The sequence below is a fragment of the Aythya fuligula genome, chromosome Z (genome assembly GCF_009819795.1).
Source record: "Aythya fuligula isolate bAytFul2 chromosome Z, bAytFul2.pri, whole genome shotgun sequence".
NCBI classification, from domain to species: Eukaryota; Metazoa; Chordata; class Aves; order Anseriformes; family Anatidae; genus Aythya; species Aythya fuligula.
In genome coordinates, this window is record NC_045593.1 from 34,882,094 (window position 1) to 34,899,442 (window position 17,349).

The 17,349-nt window shown below is 39.0% G+C and overlaps 1 protein-coding gene across 7 annotated transcripts in view; it reads right to left on the bottom strand.

Moving 5' to 3' along the window:
* Positions 1-208: 208 nt before the first annotated feature.
* FREM1 (FRAS1 related extracellular matrix 1) overlaps positions 209-17,349 on the bottom strand; it is a 65,159-nt gene continuing 48,018 nt past the window's right edge. For 4 of the 7 annotated variants that reach the window (XM_032206163.1, XM_032206164.1, XM_032206162.1 and 1 more), the window contains 11 exons: positions 16,766-16,910; positions 14,472-14,601; positions 14,129-14,201; positions 11,242-11,391; positions 9,833-10,071; positions 9,067-9,114; positions 8,581-8,763; positions 8,186-8,311; positions 7,398-7,513; positions 2,388-2,473; positions 209-1,517 (listed from right to left, as the gene is read on the bottom strand). In XM_032206163.1, the coding sequence (XP_032062054.1) occupies positions 1,318-1,517; positions 2,388-2,473; positions 7,398-7,513; positions 8,186-8,311; positions 8,581-8,763; positions 9,067-9,114; positions 9,833-10,071; positions 11,242-11,391; positions 14,129-14,201; positions 14,472-14,601; positions 16,766-16,910 (1,496 nt within the window). In that variant the 3' untranslated portion in view covers positions 209-1,317. Of the gene's footprint in view, positions 1,518-2,387; positions 2,479-7,397; positions 7,514-8,185; positions 8,312-8,580; positions 8,764-9,066; positions 9,115-9,832; positions 10,072-11,241; positions 11,392-14,128; positions 14,202-14,471; positions 14,602-16,765; positions 16,911-17,349 lie in introns of those variants that run through there. The other 3 variants (XM_032206166.1, XM_032206167.1, XM_032206168.1) reach the window with 3 other exon arrangements.

Below are 17,349 nucleotides of genomic sequence, written 5' to 3' on the forward strand. Positions count from 1 at the left end.
GTAAAGAGGTCCTAAAACAAGATTTTTGTCATGTCAAGAATAACTTTACTATAATGTTACCAAGTGGAAACATGACAATGGCATGTATATATAACAAGTTAAAATTAAGTTATGGGCAGCTGTTTGGGTTTTGGTGTTTTGTTATTTTGTTTTGTTGTTTTGTTCTGTTTTTTTTTTTTTTTTTTTTGGTCTTGTTTTTTTTTTTTTTTTTTTTTTTTTTCCTATTAAATGCTGTTTTTAAGCTATTCTCAGAACTAAATCTGGATTTTTTATAATTATTTTTTAAAACCTCAAATCCCTAATAAGGACTTAGATTAATACTTTTCAAAAGCCATAGCTGCTTTAGTACAAAGTATGTCTCACGATTACATTGGCTTATACACACATATAAATCCTATTCATGTTCATGTATCACTGAATCCCATGATACTATTCTGGAATTAAGCTTCAGTATTAATTTTTTTGTGTGTGTAAATCATCCTTCGAGATAGCATTAAATTTGCAGAGGTCCAGTTATTTAATTACACTGTAAAAATTATAGCAACATCATGCAATTCTAAAAAACAGTGAATAAGTGAATAATTTTAGTCAGAAGTGACAAACAATGTGCAGTTCTATATGAGCAGATCCATTAGGATCTGAAGCTGTTCTTGGATACTAGAAAAAGAAATACAAGGCTTTTGCTCATGTTGGTACTCTGTCACTAAACCATATCACTGCTATTCTTTTGTAGAACATTGTACTAGGATATCCACACAAAAAGTACAAAGTACAAAAAGTATCCTAACAAAATGTCTCACCCTTCCAAACACAAGATAACCTGCTTTCAGACAGCAGAGTCTGCCCTCACTTCCACCCCAAACAGTATTTCTTTCACTGTGACTGCAGGGTAAAACTGCTGTTTTTATTGCAAATGTACTAAAGCAATAGCCAATCCATAATCACTCCTTAAGAGTGAAGCAAATCAACTGATGTGCTACTTTCTTTGTTTTTTCTTTCTTTCTGTGTAAACAAAGGTATGTTTACACAAAAATTTGATGAAAGCGGTTAGGCCTAGCTCTTTGGTGTGAAAATACAAATGAATAAGCGACAGATCAAAGTTTCTGGGAAGAGTTCAAAGCCTTGACCTGGACTTACTGTTTGCAACTGACCTCTATTTCTTGTTTGGAATCCAATGCATCTGCATCTCTGGCAACACAAAATAAAACCTCGGTGATAATTAAGATAGTTTTCTGTCTGCATACCATCACATGCCTGCAGATAAATAGACTGAAACAAAAGGAATATCCACATGCTTTCACAGGGATCCTCCATTCTTTACAGCTTTCTAGAACATACATAGCTGTTCCGTTTGACCTTCCTGCAGTCAGTTGCTTGCCATTTTCCTCTCTTCTGCACTAATACACAATTGTTGCCTCTCTTTGGAAAGTGATAGAAGCCTCTTCTCCAGTTAACGTATGTGACAGGTTCTCCTCCATTCCACTCCCAATGTCCAGGATTGACTTGGTCATTCAAGCCTGTATGAAATAAGTAAGACCAAATGAGTGATATTGTTCATCCCTGGAGCCTGATGTCAACAGAAGCATGTTGTCCTATCCCTCTTAAAAAATATATGCAAATTGTGCAGGCCAAAAATAAATAAATAAATGAACAAATCTGGAGAAATACAAGCAATAATACACTTTAATATTTTGTACGGCATCTACACTTAACTTTTTTCCACATTACTGGCCTGAAATGTTTTCTTTCTCTCCATGTCTATCATACCCCAAGTTTCTCTTTTGATACTTAGGATGCCAAATAGAGTGTCATATTCAAGCCTGGGCAGCTTCAGACTTCATGGATTCCTCCTGAAAATAAAATCCTGCAGATCTTCATAGATCTTGTTTATACTGTTGAAAGGATGATAGTTAGCACAACTTAAAGTATGCATTTTCACTTAGCCTCTGAGTTCCTAAGACCAAAATGGGTCAGATATGACCTTTCTTCTTAGCTAGAAGAGATGACAATTAGAAAATTGACACAATGGGCTTGTAGTTTTTATTCTTATCAAAGGACTTTATTTCTCTCAGGGTAACAGAATCATTATGCCATTAAACATGAGTACAAACCGAATGTAGTTTTTAAAGCTGATTTAGTTGATTTATTTTACCAGCTAGGTTTAAAACGGGAAAGGTTTCTAGGCAACACAGATCATGATAAACTCTTCTTTTTGATAAAGACATAAAATTATCCAGGTGCATGACAGCTATCAGTTTATGCATTGCTCTGAAATACCAAAAGCTGCAGAAAGTTGAGGGCAATGAAGCATTTGGAAATGGTGCTGAAAACTTGTAGCAGTTTAAGGCTTTATCATCAGTCACTTTATTGTCAGCTGATATACTTGCCTATCCAAAAAGGCTTTCTCCCGCTGAAGTCCCACAGCCACTGCATGTGTTGTTCATTAGCCACACTTGCTAGACTCCCCTGGTATCTAGGCTCAACAAGAGAGAAGAAAGTAATTAGAATTCCACAGAGCGACAGACATCTCCCACAGACTTACCAACAAGATGCATGAAGGATTCTAACATACACCATATAGCTCACATTTCACAGGAAAATCAGTACAGGCATGAAAGAATAACTACATAAAGATTTAGTCTTACATTTACCAATTACTTGTAGAACTTAAGTCCTAGATTGATTTTTCTAATTTTCTAATGGAAAAATTAAAATGTCTGCGCAAATAAAATATGTGTATACTGGACATGTGTAACAAACTCAAAAACTATGTTTTAAATCATGGACATAATTGTTTATCAATACTGCCTTTTCTCTAAAATAAAAATCCACCACACTAAAAATCCAATACAGCACAGGATTCACCCCCCTACCCCTCTTTGCACAGTGGATCCCCCAACACCTACAGGACAGCTGTGTGTTAGCCCTTACGCTGTGTACCTGATGTGCCCTGATGCAAGGCTACCCTAGACCAAGGACCATACACAGGCCCCATCAAGGTCCCTTAAGATCTGAGACCACCAAAAAACAAAGTATGAAGGATCTTACTGACATCTTCCATGTACAATCCACAGGTAGAGGTGTGGCAGGGTGGCCTCAGAAGCATTGATCATGACTTTACAAATGGTAGACTGACCCAGCAGAAAGTGGTTAGAAGCACCCAGACAGGGGCCAGGGATTGCACACCTCCTTATGGTACAGAATCCCCAAACTTCACCCACTGATTGCAAAGCTGTGTTACCAGCTCTTGTGTGTGTACTCTTTGTCCCCTTGCGTCACAAGGGTGACATGCTTCTTCTCTGTGCTCAATCACCAGGCCCATCTACCAAGTCTCCAGTGAACAAAGCAGTTACTCTGGCTAATGCTCTTGGAAAGTTTTGGATTCTTCTTCTTCAAACAAAAGGTCCAGGAAAGCAGGGCAGCTCATTCAGGGTGTCCTCCCCAGGTAACTGATTCAGCAGCAGAACGCCATTCCCCCTCACAGTGACTGTGGCTGGCCAGTCACCAAACTTGAGGCTGAGAAGAGTTTTGGGCAGCAGTCTCTGTGGTATCACCATTAGTAAGCAAGAACAAAAATAGGCATTTTATCTGGCTGCTGCTTAAAGACAATCAAAGCACCAGAACTTAGTCAGATACTTTAGAGAGTTGTAATAGTTTCAAGAAAATTAAAAACAAAAAAAAGCATCAATTTGTATCAGTAACTGCTATACCATTTACATACAAGGGTGGTCTGAGCAGTAACAGATTCAGACTTTCTTCAACACAAGCACCAGTGAGAGCCTTCAGCATTGTGAAGGGAAAGCAGTGCAATAATTATGTTATCTAATCTTTCCTCCATAAGAGTGCTTTCTAAATACAGCCTGACCAACAAACATGACTGGAGAGAGAACAACTATTCTAATCATTAAACCTGGTCAACGGTTTTGCGGTATTGTAGGGAAATGAAAACAGTACTGAAATACCACTGCTGTTAATATTTCTAACCTGTATCTCCAGGCAGAGCTCCTGACACAAGAATTGATGAAATAATGTTCATTATGGAGTTATGTAAATCTACCACTTCCTAATTTAAATTACTCCATACTGCCTTATTTATAAATATTTATAAATAAGGTCATACTGCCTTATTTAAACAACAACAAAACCACAACACTGATTCCTCTGGTAAGTAAGTCCATTTGCAAATCATTCCTTTGTGATTTAAAATTTTTGCTTTCAAGTCAAGAGCATTCTTCTAAGAGCAGTTTCCCAAGCTAAGGAAATATTTCAGGTAGCCATTAACCTTGAAGTATTATATGCAAAACACTTACCACAAAGACTTTTCTGATTTTACATGAAATTAACCAGTACGTTTAAAGGAGGTCTGTACCATTCTGATAAACTGAACTTCTGCAAAAGCAGACTTGACTGGCAGTGAAGATCTCTGTAGCACAGGAGGACATGTGATATGAATTACTGCAGTAAATTCATGTCCCATACTGACAGTGAAGGGGCAGTGACTGAGAGGCTCTGCTGTAATTATCCCAGGCTTTTGTTTGCTCACCTAGGGAGTAATCCTGGTGCCTTGAAATAGCTGTCTAGCGTTGCTTATGACACCTCCTGATATTCAAAACAATCAGATGAGATTGACAGACATGATGCTGAGTTTACAGGAGCCCTATATATCCAGAGTGGCTGTTGAAAGTCAAACACCTTGGGCCTTCAAAATTACTCCCTGTAATTACTCTCCTATGCTGGAGTCGCCTGTAACAATGTAAGTTAAATCAGTCTCTTACAGAACTAGTACAGCATTAGGAGTGGAGAGCAGTTGGGTCCACCCTGCTTTGCACAAGGCAGTACAGAGCCATCACAAAGGATCTAACCATTGTTTTAGATATGGCTTTACCTGTGATTCCTAAGGACTGAAGTCACATGTTGCTAAAATACAAACACAAAACAGAAGAACAGCCTGTCTTAAAAAGCTGGCAGCAAATGATCTGCAATCTGATCATATTTAGATTCTCTCTGAATATTTAACTTTGAGATGGTGAAGGCATCATTTGACTAACAGCAAATCAAGCAACAGTGGATTCTGTCTTTGCAGGAGCAGCAGTGAAACCATCTTACATGTGAGTGAGCCCTGCTGCATTGACCCTAGGGGAACATGTGGTTCTATGGGATAAACAAAAACTGCAACATAAATGACCAAAATTGCTGCTAAATCAGGCTGCTGTGTGGTCACTGAGCCATAATATCCCTCAGATGCCTCTCTTCATGCTGCCAAGAGTCTCCTCATGCATAAGAAACAAACACAGATAAATGAGTTTTAAAACACCTTTCTCTCCAGTGTATTGGAGGAGGCTTAGAAATGGTACAAGATTTTATGTGCAATTAGCTGAGATTTTTTTTTAACCATACTATCACTATTCAGCAACTTCTGTCAAGACAAGCCCATTTTTATGTTGTCTTCTATCTCTGCACATGGAAACCAAAGAGTGGTATGTCCCTTGTAACAAATGGATGCAACACATATCAAAGCTCACTGCTGCAACATGCAGCGATAGAACCCAAATGGGTTTGCATAAGCCCAAATACATAGTTATGTCCAGACAGCAGTTGCTTCCATGATAAATTGTTTGTGCTGTTTATCCTGATCTACATACTAGCAAATGTCAAGCAAGAAAATAGAATAGAAAATTGAAAATAATGCCACTTTTTTAGTAATAAAAAATATTCTTTTTTTGTATTTTTTTTAGTTATATATATATATATATTTATTTTTTTTTCAGTGAAATTGGCTGGTATCATGAAAGTCAATTCTAATCTTTTTATTCAATATCTGATGTTTCTATGATCTATTAAGTGGCATCCATGTTGATTTCATTTGCTTATTGGAAAACTTCAGCCAATTAAATGCCAACAGTAGAAGTACTAGAAGTATTAATTACAGAAATACCAGAACCAGCAGTGGTGGATGATGGGGGCATGGGAGGAGGAGGACAAAAGCACAAAATAAGATGTATTAAGTTATCTTATAGTAACACTTTAAAGTGTGTGCTTGGGGTCCTACTTTGGAAATCAATTCCAGGTGGAGGGCAGGAGTACTCCATTTACCATGATAAGGCTTCATCAGTCTGTAGTAATCTGACATTAATTAAATTGTCACTGCCCTAGGATTCACTTGCTTGTGGATTGTGATATGCCTTGACTCTTTGTGTATCTGTTTCACGCTGTCACTAACTTACTGTTACTCAGTTTAAATTCTGTATTACACACTATAGCCTTCAGCAGGAAGTTATCTTCCACAGACAGTATGGGTCCCTGGGAACACACTCTTCTACGAAATGGGAATACCTCCCAGCATACAGACATGTGATTAATTCAGTGAGAATTCCTCAGAAATCAACTGAATGCTGAGTCCTTTGGGAAGAAATACTAGAATATTCACAACTGACAGCTTTGCTGGGATAACCCAACACTTTAGGAAAAACTATCAACAATATGAGATTTGTGGTGAGTTTTCATACAGAGTATTGTCCATTATCTGGATAGAACATATTTGGAACTAAGACTCTCCTTTCGCCTGTTACCAAGACAAAATAAACCGGTATAACTGACTGGAATAAATCAAGGTTTGTCATGCATGCTTGTACATGTTTCATGTTGCCTATATATTCTTCAACCACTTCCTGAATATATTCTGTTTCTTTCATCTGCAACCCACCTGTGTGTTTCAATTTTCATTTCATGGAGCAATAGAAAGAGGCAATTAAAGCCCATCCTTTTGTTCAGCCTGGTGCTCAGGATTCAACACAAGATACTGAACATGCATGACCCCAGGCAAGCTCAATGTTACCAAGGCTAGCATTTCTTCCAGTCCTAAACTGTTGCTCCTAAAACAAAAATCACAAAGCAGGCCTCAAAAGTTCAAGGCTGGCTTGTATGGTGGATTTTGTATTTGCCTCCTACTCTGTTACAATTATTATTATAATTTACTAACTTTCATTTTTCCTTAGAAGTCAAAATCTTATTGTAAAATTGGATGACAAAGTTTTTGAGTAGTTACAGATCCTGAATCAGCTTCTTCAGAAGAATACCATGCAGCACAAAGGAGCTGGTAACATTGTGCTGTTGCTAATATTAACTGAAGACAGAGTCAAAGAAGCGGTGGATCAGAGAAGGCTGAAGAAAGGCATCCATATAATGAATATAGTATGATAACCACCCAAAATCCTATGACACTAATGATATGTGAATTTTCCACTGGGTCAGAATCCCAGGGCTTGTTCAATCATGTTGTAGCTGTGCAGCACAACAAAAGCAGGGCTTATCCAAGTGAGCTTATCCTCAGGATCAACATTCAGTTCAGGGCAACAGTCAGTGCACATCAAATACATTTGTTTTGAGAAGTGGCTTACTGTTCTCTGCAAGCCCGAGCAGCAGTATTCCAGGTGACCTTGTGATTTACTACCAGTAAATAGCAGTTCCCATCATGATGACTCCATCCGGAGGTACATTTTTTTGGGCTCACCTCCTGAAATAAAAGATGAAAAGGCAGAACAGACTCTTACTCACAGTAGTCTAGCTCTGCCCTAATAATCAGGCTTGAAGCTGAAGGTGCTGCTGATAGCCTCTCCAGAATTCGACTGAACATGAAAATTAGTGTATGTCAATAAAGCTAAAGCATCACTTAGAAGATGTAAAGAATTACATGCCTACCAGAGGACTCCATGGTTTATAACCAGTAGCATAAAGCTGACACAAAGTCTCAGATCCAGAAATCCTCTTAAGAGAGGACATTGCTTTGGATAACATTTCCTGGCTCCTACAGTTTGCATAGGGAATGAGGTATAACAAAAATTCAGTATGAGATAGTGAGTGGCAAGGGAGGATGTTTGCTTACAGAATACCTAAGTCAGTTGATTTTACTAAATCCCATCCACAAGCATCAAGACAACTGTGTCCATGCAGTTTGTCTAGAAGCACCTGTGGGTGGCAGAAACAAAAGGTAGCCACAGCAATCAAGCTCTCATCTTGTCTCTGGGAATTTTCACTTCTGTTCACAGTAAACGTGACTCTGGACAACTTTTTTATCCCCTGCAAGCACAACTCAGTAGTTGTTACAGGCTGAACCTTTGCTTCAGAGTCTTAAGCTTTGCAGACTCCATGCTCTGCTTCAGATGCATAGTAATGGTGACCTTTTTACCTTGCTTTGGGAACTCCAGAATGTCCATATTATCCCATCACACTGAAATAACTTCTGAGTGCTTTCTTCATAATGCAAGAGCCCCTTCAAATCTGGTGTACAAGCCTTTGGAAAGGAGTTGAAGTCCTGGAAAAGGGAATGGCACTTGAACATTTGAAGGGAAATAATTACAAAAAACAAACAAGTTACGTGAAACAGATGCAACAGCTCTTATATTAAACTTCATTACACGAAAACTGCAAGGATTAAGTTGTTAATTTATCTGCGTATTGTTCAAACTCAGTTTTGGAACAGGGGGAGTTAGGCTTCTGATCTCAGAGGCATTAACTAATTTTGGAAAAGAGCACGACTGAAAGCAGATGGTAAAAATTCCTATGAAAGAAAAGGTTTCATACTTCATGGCTTGAGCGTGGTTCAGATGCCAGTTCTGCCTTATCAGCTTGTGGGATTTCTGTCTTCCTAGAGGAGACGACATTTATCTGCGTTTGTGCTTGATTAATTACTGACACTTCAGCCTTCTTGTTTGCTTTAGCTGATGAGGTATCATCCTCCATTTTGAGTGATACCATCCCATGATACTTGGATTTACAGTACCACAAACAAGCAAAACAGGAGAGGAAAAACTGTGTTAGCTCTTACAAGCAGCTTTTAAATACTGCCTCCCCTCCCCTACCTCCTCACCCCCACCCCCAGCAATAGTACAAACTGTTGGAAATTAAAGGGGAATTATACCAATGAAAAAGGAAGATACACAGAAAAATAAAGCATTGGTCACAATGAACAATGAACTTGGTTAGCAAGTTGTTCTGCATAAAGTCCAGAAAGAGCAGAATCAGAAAGAAATCACAGAAATGTATGAGCAATATTCACAAGATTCTTACTTTGAAAAATACATCCGTTCCATTTCTAAATACAGATGAAGGATGAACCTGAAAAAAAAAAAAAGTACAATAGCAGAACGAGATGGACATATTCATACATTAAAGAAACAAAAATTTCAGTGAGATGTGCTACATGGTCTAAATTACAAATTATGCAGAATGATTTTAGCTCTTTCTCTCTGAAAATGCAGACTAATGACTTTTGAAAACAGCCGTCAAAAATCACACGTTAAAAGTGTTTTTATAAACAGATTGCATTAACTTTTAAGCAGAACATGACAAAACCAACATAGCTTAAATAGGAAAACTCAATGGGCAGGCTCTGTTCACTGTTTAAACTAACAGTATTTTTACCCTTACAACTTCAGGACCAGTTTTACAATTTCCATGCACTGGCATGACTCGAGTGTCTTCAGTGAAACCTTGCATCTTTCTTCTAGCTGACCCATAACTTAGACAAGATTAAAAGCTACATAATTACTGTTGTTGCTTGTTGAACTTTTCCTTGTCCCAGCTGCTTTCATTCCTCTCCCTCATACATGGATCTTCAAAATCAGGAAAGGTTCCTGTGCCTCCTCACTCCCCATCCCCCTTCACAGTATTTTTAGTCCTGTAACACTTATGTCTGACTCAGGACAAATGCAAATAGGTAGTACCTATTGCACAGTCAGGTAGAATCACTTCAGAAATAGGACAATTAAATGAAGATATCAAACCCCAATTAATATATAAATCAGTCCATCACCACACAACAGAAGTGTCTTACTATTCTGCCATTTCCTATCACTCTCAGCCTGGTCCTTGACTGATTCACCAAGCTGTGCTCCTGGAGCGTGTCCCCTCTGTGCTCTCTCATCCCTTTGGAAGGAGGTGGTGGGATCCCTTCCAAGTGAATGCTGCCAGGCCTGGAAGGTGATGAGGAGCCTGAGGAAACTGCAAACAGCGTGCCTCTCCTCCAGAAGTCATGCTTGCTTTGGCCAGAAGAATGAAAAGAGCTGCACTGACCTGAAAGCATTAAAAATGGCAGATGGTCAGTTCTAGCTGCACGATCAGATAACTGGTCATGTTGACATGGCCACATAAACAGTTTGTCCTTAAAAGCTGGATGACTCTTTCACTTGATGTGGCTGATTTGCTGTTTGTTCAATCATCCTTGTTTGTGGGGTTTTCTTAATTATAACTGTCTATGACTGCAGCTATCTGTATATGTACATTTTTTTGCATAATGCATTTACATAATCATAGATCAGAATCCCTACCAAGTGTCTGCAGAAGATACCTGTTTTCATGGATAGATTAGGGTTTGGAGAGCTGGATTTTTGGGCAGGGATAGGTATCTTTAACTAATATTGGTGATACGTCCAGTATGACCAGTCAATTTCCTCTTCAGAAACCCAGGACACTATTGTTCCTTCAAATTAGTTGTGACAATTAACTCCTGACTTATGTTACGAATGTTAAAGAGAAACTAGATCTCAAAGTTTAAATGGAATTTTGGTAAAATTAAGCCTCATTCATTACAACACATGTATTTAAAATACTGTTTCACTAAGTACCAGATGGGAAAATATTATTCACCTTTTACAGGACTCAGCTGCTTTGCTAATCATTTGTATTTTTCTTCAGTTGTTACTTTTTGGTGTGCTTTTAGGCACACTGAAAAACACAATAATAATAAAGAAATAAAGGCCTAAAGTCTGTAATAATCACTGCTGTGCACTGTAATGTTGTGGCCTGTATTTGCTATGCATTAGAAAATGTATTTCTAAGAGCTGTGTCTCGTTATGTTTCTTTTTAGAGAGGAAAATCAATCTTTTTCAGAGGTGTGTAACCGCTGTTGTACAATCACTGAAAAACAATTCTAATGGACTCAACAATCTTTTTTTTTTCCACTTTAATAAATAAGAACTGAACTCATGTTGTTATGAAAAGTGTTGTTTCCCCCCACTCTTCTCATTTTGTACTTGTTGCTTTCTCCATGCTGTGTTTCCTAAGAGGATGAATATGATTGTGTGAGAGAATAAATGGTCTGCAACTGCCAAGCCTGTTTTCTCTGAAAAGAAAGTAAGCATTTTGATGTGAAGGTAAGTGTTAGGAACAACTTGTGGTTGGCAATAAGTAGCTACCTAGCCAAGATTGTCCCACAGTTTAAAGATGAAGATCAAAAGAGAATACCTCCTTTTGAGTCCAAAATTTTCACTACAGCTTTTGTCCTGGTGCCAAGAACAGCATTCACAGGGGAGTTCAGAACTACTTCAAAGACTTCATCATCTTCCTCTAATCCATCATGGGTAATTGCAATATTCCACATCTTGGTTGACATTCCTAACAGAAATAAACATTTTAATTACTCTTTAATTGCTATTTCAATCAATTGGAGTGTCAAAGAAATATATTAATTAACATGTCTGTAGCTAGAATGGAGTAGTTTATGTATGTTATTGTACTCCCACCAACTGACTGGACTCCTGCTGTTCTCCCAGATAACTTTAGGTTCGAATTTGCTCTTGAACAAAGATGATTCATTTCAAGTGCATACACTGTAACAAAAAGCTGCTTTAGACACTGCAAATGGCAATACAATACATAAATTTGGGACTTCCATTGGGATTTTCAGGAGGAAATGTAGCATATGCTTTTTATGCTGAAAACTTGGAGATGGAACAGCTATTCAAAATACCTGCAAATGGATCAAAGAGTACATCCAAAGAGGACACCAAGTACAACCTTTCAGAAGGCACAACATACACCTGGTTACAAAATTTGGCTTAGTTGCTTAAATTAAATTCTAAATTAATATCAGGCTTGCATTAGTGAAAATGAGAAAAGATTATTCCAAGACAAAGGACTAGACTAGTTATTAGCCAAAAATCTTCAGAATTTGTCTGTGAAAGGTCAGAGGTATTATGGCAGAAGCCAATCTGTGTACACATTGTTGTAATATAAATTTTTCAGGAACTGTTTCTGCATTACAAATTCAATGCTAAGGTCCAGAATTAGTATCAAAGACACAAGGGCAGCATGGAAAAATAGAATCTCTACAACCTTATGACACCTTCCGTTGCTTCCGAGTTGCTTCTTCCCAGTTTGTATCCTTTGGCCGAGAGCAGCTCAGTTAGTACCTACGGATCCATAAGCTTCAATAGGGCTGCCTTTGTCCTAACTTTCATTTAGAATTTATTGATATAAATCTAACGTGTCAAGTGGTTCCATCAACTGGCATGGTTGAAGTTTGTTTTTAAAACAAACCTGTCAGACTTATGATTAATAAATACAACTAATGAAAAAATATCAAACCTCTTGAATTGAGAACTGAGAAATTGATGCCCTTGATGTACCATTCTAGAAGGTCCTTCCAGGTAAACCTAAGCAAAAGACTGAGAGACAGCCACCCAGAAAGACCGTGTGAGGGAGCTCATCTATTTGAAAGAGAAGCTGGCCAGAAAAGGGGAACAGTGTGCACCTCTCCTGTCCACGTTCACCGTCAACTTTCATGTGACTCACCATCATAATCAGGAAGCACCATGCTTGGAGAATCTGCTGCTACCAGCAGAAAAGGAAAATTCAGTAAGGGGACTTACACAGAAAATCTCTTTGCAATGATTTCTAGCCATTTTCATCCAAAGTTGGGTAAGTTTGATTGCACAATACATTACAGGAAGGAGAGCTGGAGTGATGTGTAAGCACAGTGTGAAAGATTTTTTCACACTGATCTCTAATCTTTCTTCCATCTTCTAATTTAGCATGAAAAAAACAAAATCTAATACTAAATATAGGGCATTAAGAAGTGGCTCACTGGTTTCAGAGATTTCATGTGTGCTTCAGAGTATTGAAAATTAGGGCAGAGTTCCACCTTCCCCCTTCCCCACCCCTTTTTTTTTTAAATTGTTGTCTGCTGAGGTACATTTATGATTTCATCTATGGAATACAGTGCTACATAATCTCCAAAGGATGTGATGCTCTTTTTTAATTAACATAAAAGCTGAGGTGCTAAAGTAAAAATCTCCAGGCTGGAACTGACTTGCTGTATTCCCAGTATCTGTTTTCCAAATGAAGATAAGCACTTGGACTAATTTTTACCATCAAATATGTGCTATTTATTTCAGCCTTTTACCCATTCTATATTTTTTCTCCTCTATAGCCACAGTGACTTTCTGCCATTGAAATCTTACTCCTGTCAGCAGTGGCATAACCTCCACTATCATTGCAGGGCACACCCAAGGGGCCCTCTGTGGACTCCATTTTCTAAACCCTAATAAATCCTAGTCTATGCCTACAGAATGCATTCCAAAAATCTCCAAAAGGCTAGCATATGCAAACGGACTGATTGTGATAGCATATGGGTTTTCATACCTAGATAATCTATTTATATGCGCAAAAACTTTCTTTTTCCTTCCCTTCCCTTCCCTTCCCTTCCCTTCCCTTCCCTTCCCTTCCCTTCCCTTCCCTTCCCTTCCCTTCCCTTCCCTTCCCTTCCCTTCCCTTCCCTTCCCTTCCCTTCCCTTCCCTTCCCTTCCCCTCCCCTCCCCTCCCCCCCTCCCCTCCCCTCCCCTCCCCTCCCCTCCCCTCCCCTCCCCTCCCTTCCCTTCCCTTCCCTTCCCTTCCCTTCCCTTCCCTTCCCTTCCCTTCCCTTCCCTTCCCTTCCCTTCCCTTCCCTTCCCTTCCCTTCCCTTCCCTTCCCTTCCCTTCCCTTCCCCTCCCCTCCCTTCCCTTCCCTTCCCTTCCCTTCCCTTCCCTTCCCTTCCCTTCCCTTCCCTTCCCTTCCCTCCCCTTCCCTTCCCTCCCCTTCCCTTTTTTCCTTTCTTTTCTTTTTTTTTGGTGAAGCTGAATCTCTGAATGGTAAATTGTGAAACTCAGTCCCAGAGTATTTTTTCCCCAGAGACACCCAAAACATGACAATAATGAAGCCCACAGCACTTCTGGAAAATGAACCCAAGTATCTTTAATCATATGTTGCTCCTCTAGCTATGAAAACATAACACATTGCACTCACCAAAATGAGACTTTACACCTTCAAAATCAGTGAATTTGTTTTAAAATTAGTCAGTGCACTTGTTTGTACCTGGATCAAACTGAACAAGTTTGGAGGGTGTCACTGTGAAGTCCTTTCCCAGCACAGCAGATATTTCATTGACCTGCAAAGAAACAAAGCAGTACATGGCATGCTGCAACCTGTTTCACCAAACCAGTGTGCTGTGCTGTGTGCTGAAGGTACAGCTTTTCTCCACAGGATCCCAGCAAGACATGCTTAGGTGAATGTGTGCATACACTGAAAAACAAGATGAAGGCCTAAAGAATAAATGTTGTGATATGCAGCTGTCATTCAATGCCAGTCCAAGGAAGAAATTAACAGACTCCACTACTTATTATTAGTTTCCAGTTAAAACTTTTGGTTTTAGCTTTACCTTCACTGCGATGAAGGCAGAGTCGGCAGAGTGTCCTGCCCTGGTGATTTTCAGGGACAGCATCCCCACATTCTCACACACCTCATACTCGGTCTGCTGCATTTCAATCCGAGACCACTGCAGCTCCAGCCTGTAGGCAGAGGAAGGAAAGCCTGCATAGAACAAAGCCACCTTTCCCTGCTGCCCCCACCCCCTGCTGTCTGCAGGGTCAGTAAGGTGGCGCTTCTCTCTCTCGACTGTTAGTCTAGGCAATACACATACTCAGTCTTTCCTTCCAAGTCAAAACAAAAACATTTGTGTGTGATTTGGCTGATTACAAAGTGAGAAGCAGTTAATAAATCTTCCAGTTGAGACCTTGTCTGACTCAAGCCAAGCTTAAACTTTTTTTTTCTTTTTTTTTTTTTTTTTTTTTTTCAGAACCAGAGAGGTTCTGCAGTGGGTTTGGAAAGAGCATGGTTTGTCCATAACATCAGACAGGCCAAGCAATACAGGCTGTTGTGGTTCCCACCATCCCTGTGATTTGTTTTTATTGTCACTCCACAGTATTTACTCTGCAACACCCTCCTTTCCTCCCACTTCATTTCTCCTCCAACTCACCTCCTCTAGTGTATGGGCATACTCCAGGACTTCACTGCTTCTATATGTGTGTTCACCCCACAACCCTTCATTTCATACTCTGTGTGCTTTTCTCCTCAGCCATAGAAGTAGCTGAATCCAAACTTCTCATATAATCAATTTTAGAATGGCCTATAGGGAATGTGACTGAACCTTAGAGAATCCCATGCTGCACAGGGTAACCAATAAAGATCTCACCTTTTGAAAAGCTGTAATAAAAATTAGTGAGAGTCAGAGATGAATGAGACAGAGCAGAATGAAGGAAAATGAGCTTCACTACTTACAAATCAACCTCAACTTTTCCAAAACAAACTTCTAGAACTTTTGGGGTTGAATAGCTCTAACACTAGTGGAAGTTTCTTCCTGTCCTCCTAATATCTGCTGATACCCAAAAGTAGACAACCTACTTAGAAACTGATTTTCTTTCTTTTTTTCTTAAGAGTATTAATGATCCTGATATGGTGCAGCAGTCAGACAAAAGGTGGGATTCAATTTTGATAGTATCAATATACACATCAACTTTTCTTTTGACCCATTGACAATTAAGTGATGAACTATTAAAAAAAAAAAAAAAAGTCACAAGCTTATAAATAACATAATGAAAACATTATTTTTTCCTTAAAAGACAAATTCCTCTTTGTTCTGGGGTCCAGTGCAGCTATAAAATATTTTCTACTTCTCTGAAATTCCTTTTTCCCATAGGAATAATGTTTACTCTTTTTGCTTTTCCTAAAAACTATATTATGCCTTGCTATTTATATGCAAGTTCCCATGCTTTCCCATGAAGAGTGACTGCATATTAATATTGTGTTTAATATCAGAACATCTCTGAGCAAGCACAGGGCAGCTGAGAAGCGCTCAGGTTAACTATGTTCAGATGTGTTTGGATATAGGGACATCTTTTGGCTTAGTGTGTAACTGCGGAAACACTGGCTCCAGCTCTGCTCAGCCTCAATCCTCTCTGTCTTTCAAGTGCTTTGCAGAGGGACCTGGAGCCTGAAGCCATCTGTCTGCTCCTTCCCCTTTTTCCTCTCCAGAGAAGTTTCCTTTGTGATTCCTGGTTTGTGGGAACCAGTTCAGCACAGGGAAATAGTGTCAGTTATTTTTCTCAGTTACTTCAGATTAAATAAATTGAACATTCAGTCCTATTTGCTGAAATAAGAAAAACATTGTCCCCTTTGGAAGAGTTACTCCCACTTTCAGCCTTTATCTTCAAAGTACAGTTCAGATGATAACCCAGTGTGCAATTTTTGTACAAAAGGTTTATCATATGTCAAAAGGAAGATTGGATAATATGCCTAGTTGAAACTGTAGAATTACATGACAAAGAGAATGATGTGTGCCCTCCACCTTCTTTCATTTCTCTTTTGAAAAATTATGACTCCCTTAGCTTTTACAGCTGAAGAGCATCTCCACCATCGTGATCTTAGGCCTGTGGCACAAAGTGTGCCCCAATCTGACTTGAAACTAACCCTTTGTATTTTGCTACCCCAAGGGGAAGAAAACTTCTCTATTTTTTAGCAAAAGAAATGGTGGTTTGAGTCTTTGAAACCATAGCTACATTCAGTTGTGCTCAGCTTCCAGGCCAGCACTGATTCATTTGACCTTAGCCACCCCAGAGCCCTGAGAGATGATGTGCACAGTGCATTGCAGCGCTCAAAACCAACAATCAAACTTACATTTGGGGAACTGCTGAATTTCCACTGGGATCTGTGACCTGAAACTCCAAGTTGTCTGAATTCATCTCCCACAATGGATTGATGACATAAAGTATAATCTTGCTATTTACATCCTTTTGGCTAAACCCTTCATGGATAAATCCACCTGGGAAAGAAACGAAAAGTCAAGGTAAGTTAGAAGTCTTTTAAGTCTATATGAACCATGTAGCTCATACAGACTGTTTTCAATATTTATCCTTGTTAAACACTTAGAAAACTTTGAAATTCCAGAAAGCTGTTTTTATAACTACACAGCAACAGTTTATTATCCCAGTTTATTATAAGCCCCAGTCAATTAGCTCCTGTGTAACATGTTGATCAAGTGAGCTAGTTCGATATTCATTATTACTCTCCTTGTCATAAAGTTCAGAGTACATATGCTTTATTCTAGTTTGCTACCTCCTATACCAATCTTTCAAGCTTCCTTTCCTAAAAGCAGTTTCTGAACTGCAACTACTAACAATCTTCTCAAACTTTGTAAGGATTAATGATGAACATGACATTCAGGTCTTGGTGCAAAAGCTTTGCTACTACAATCAAACTTT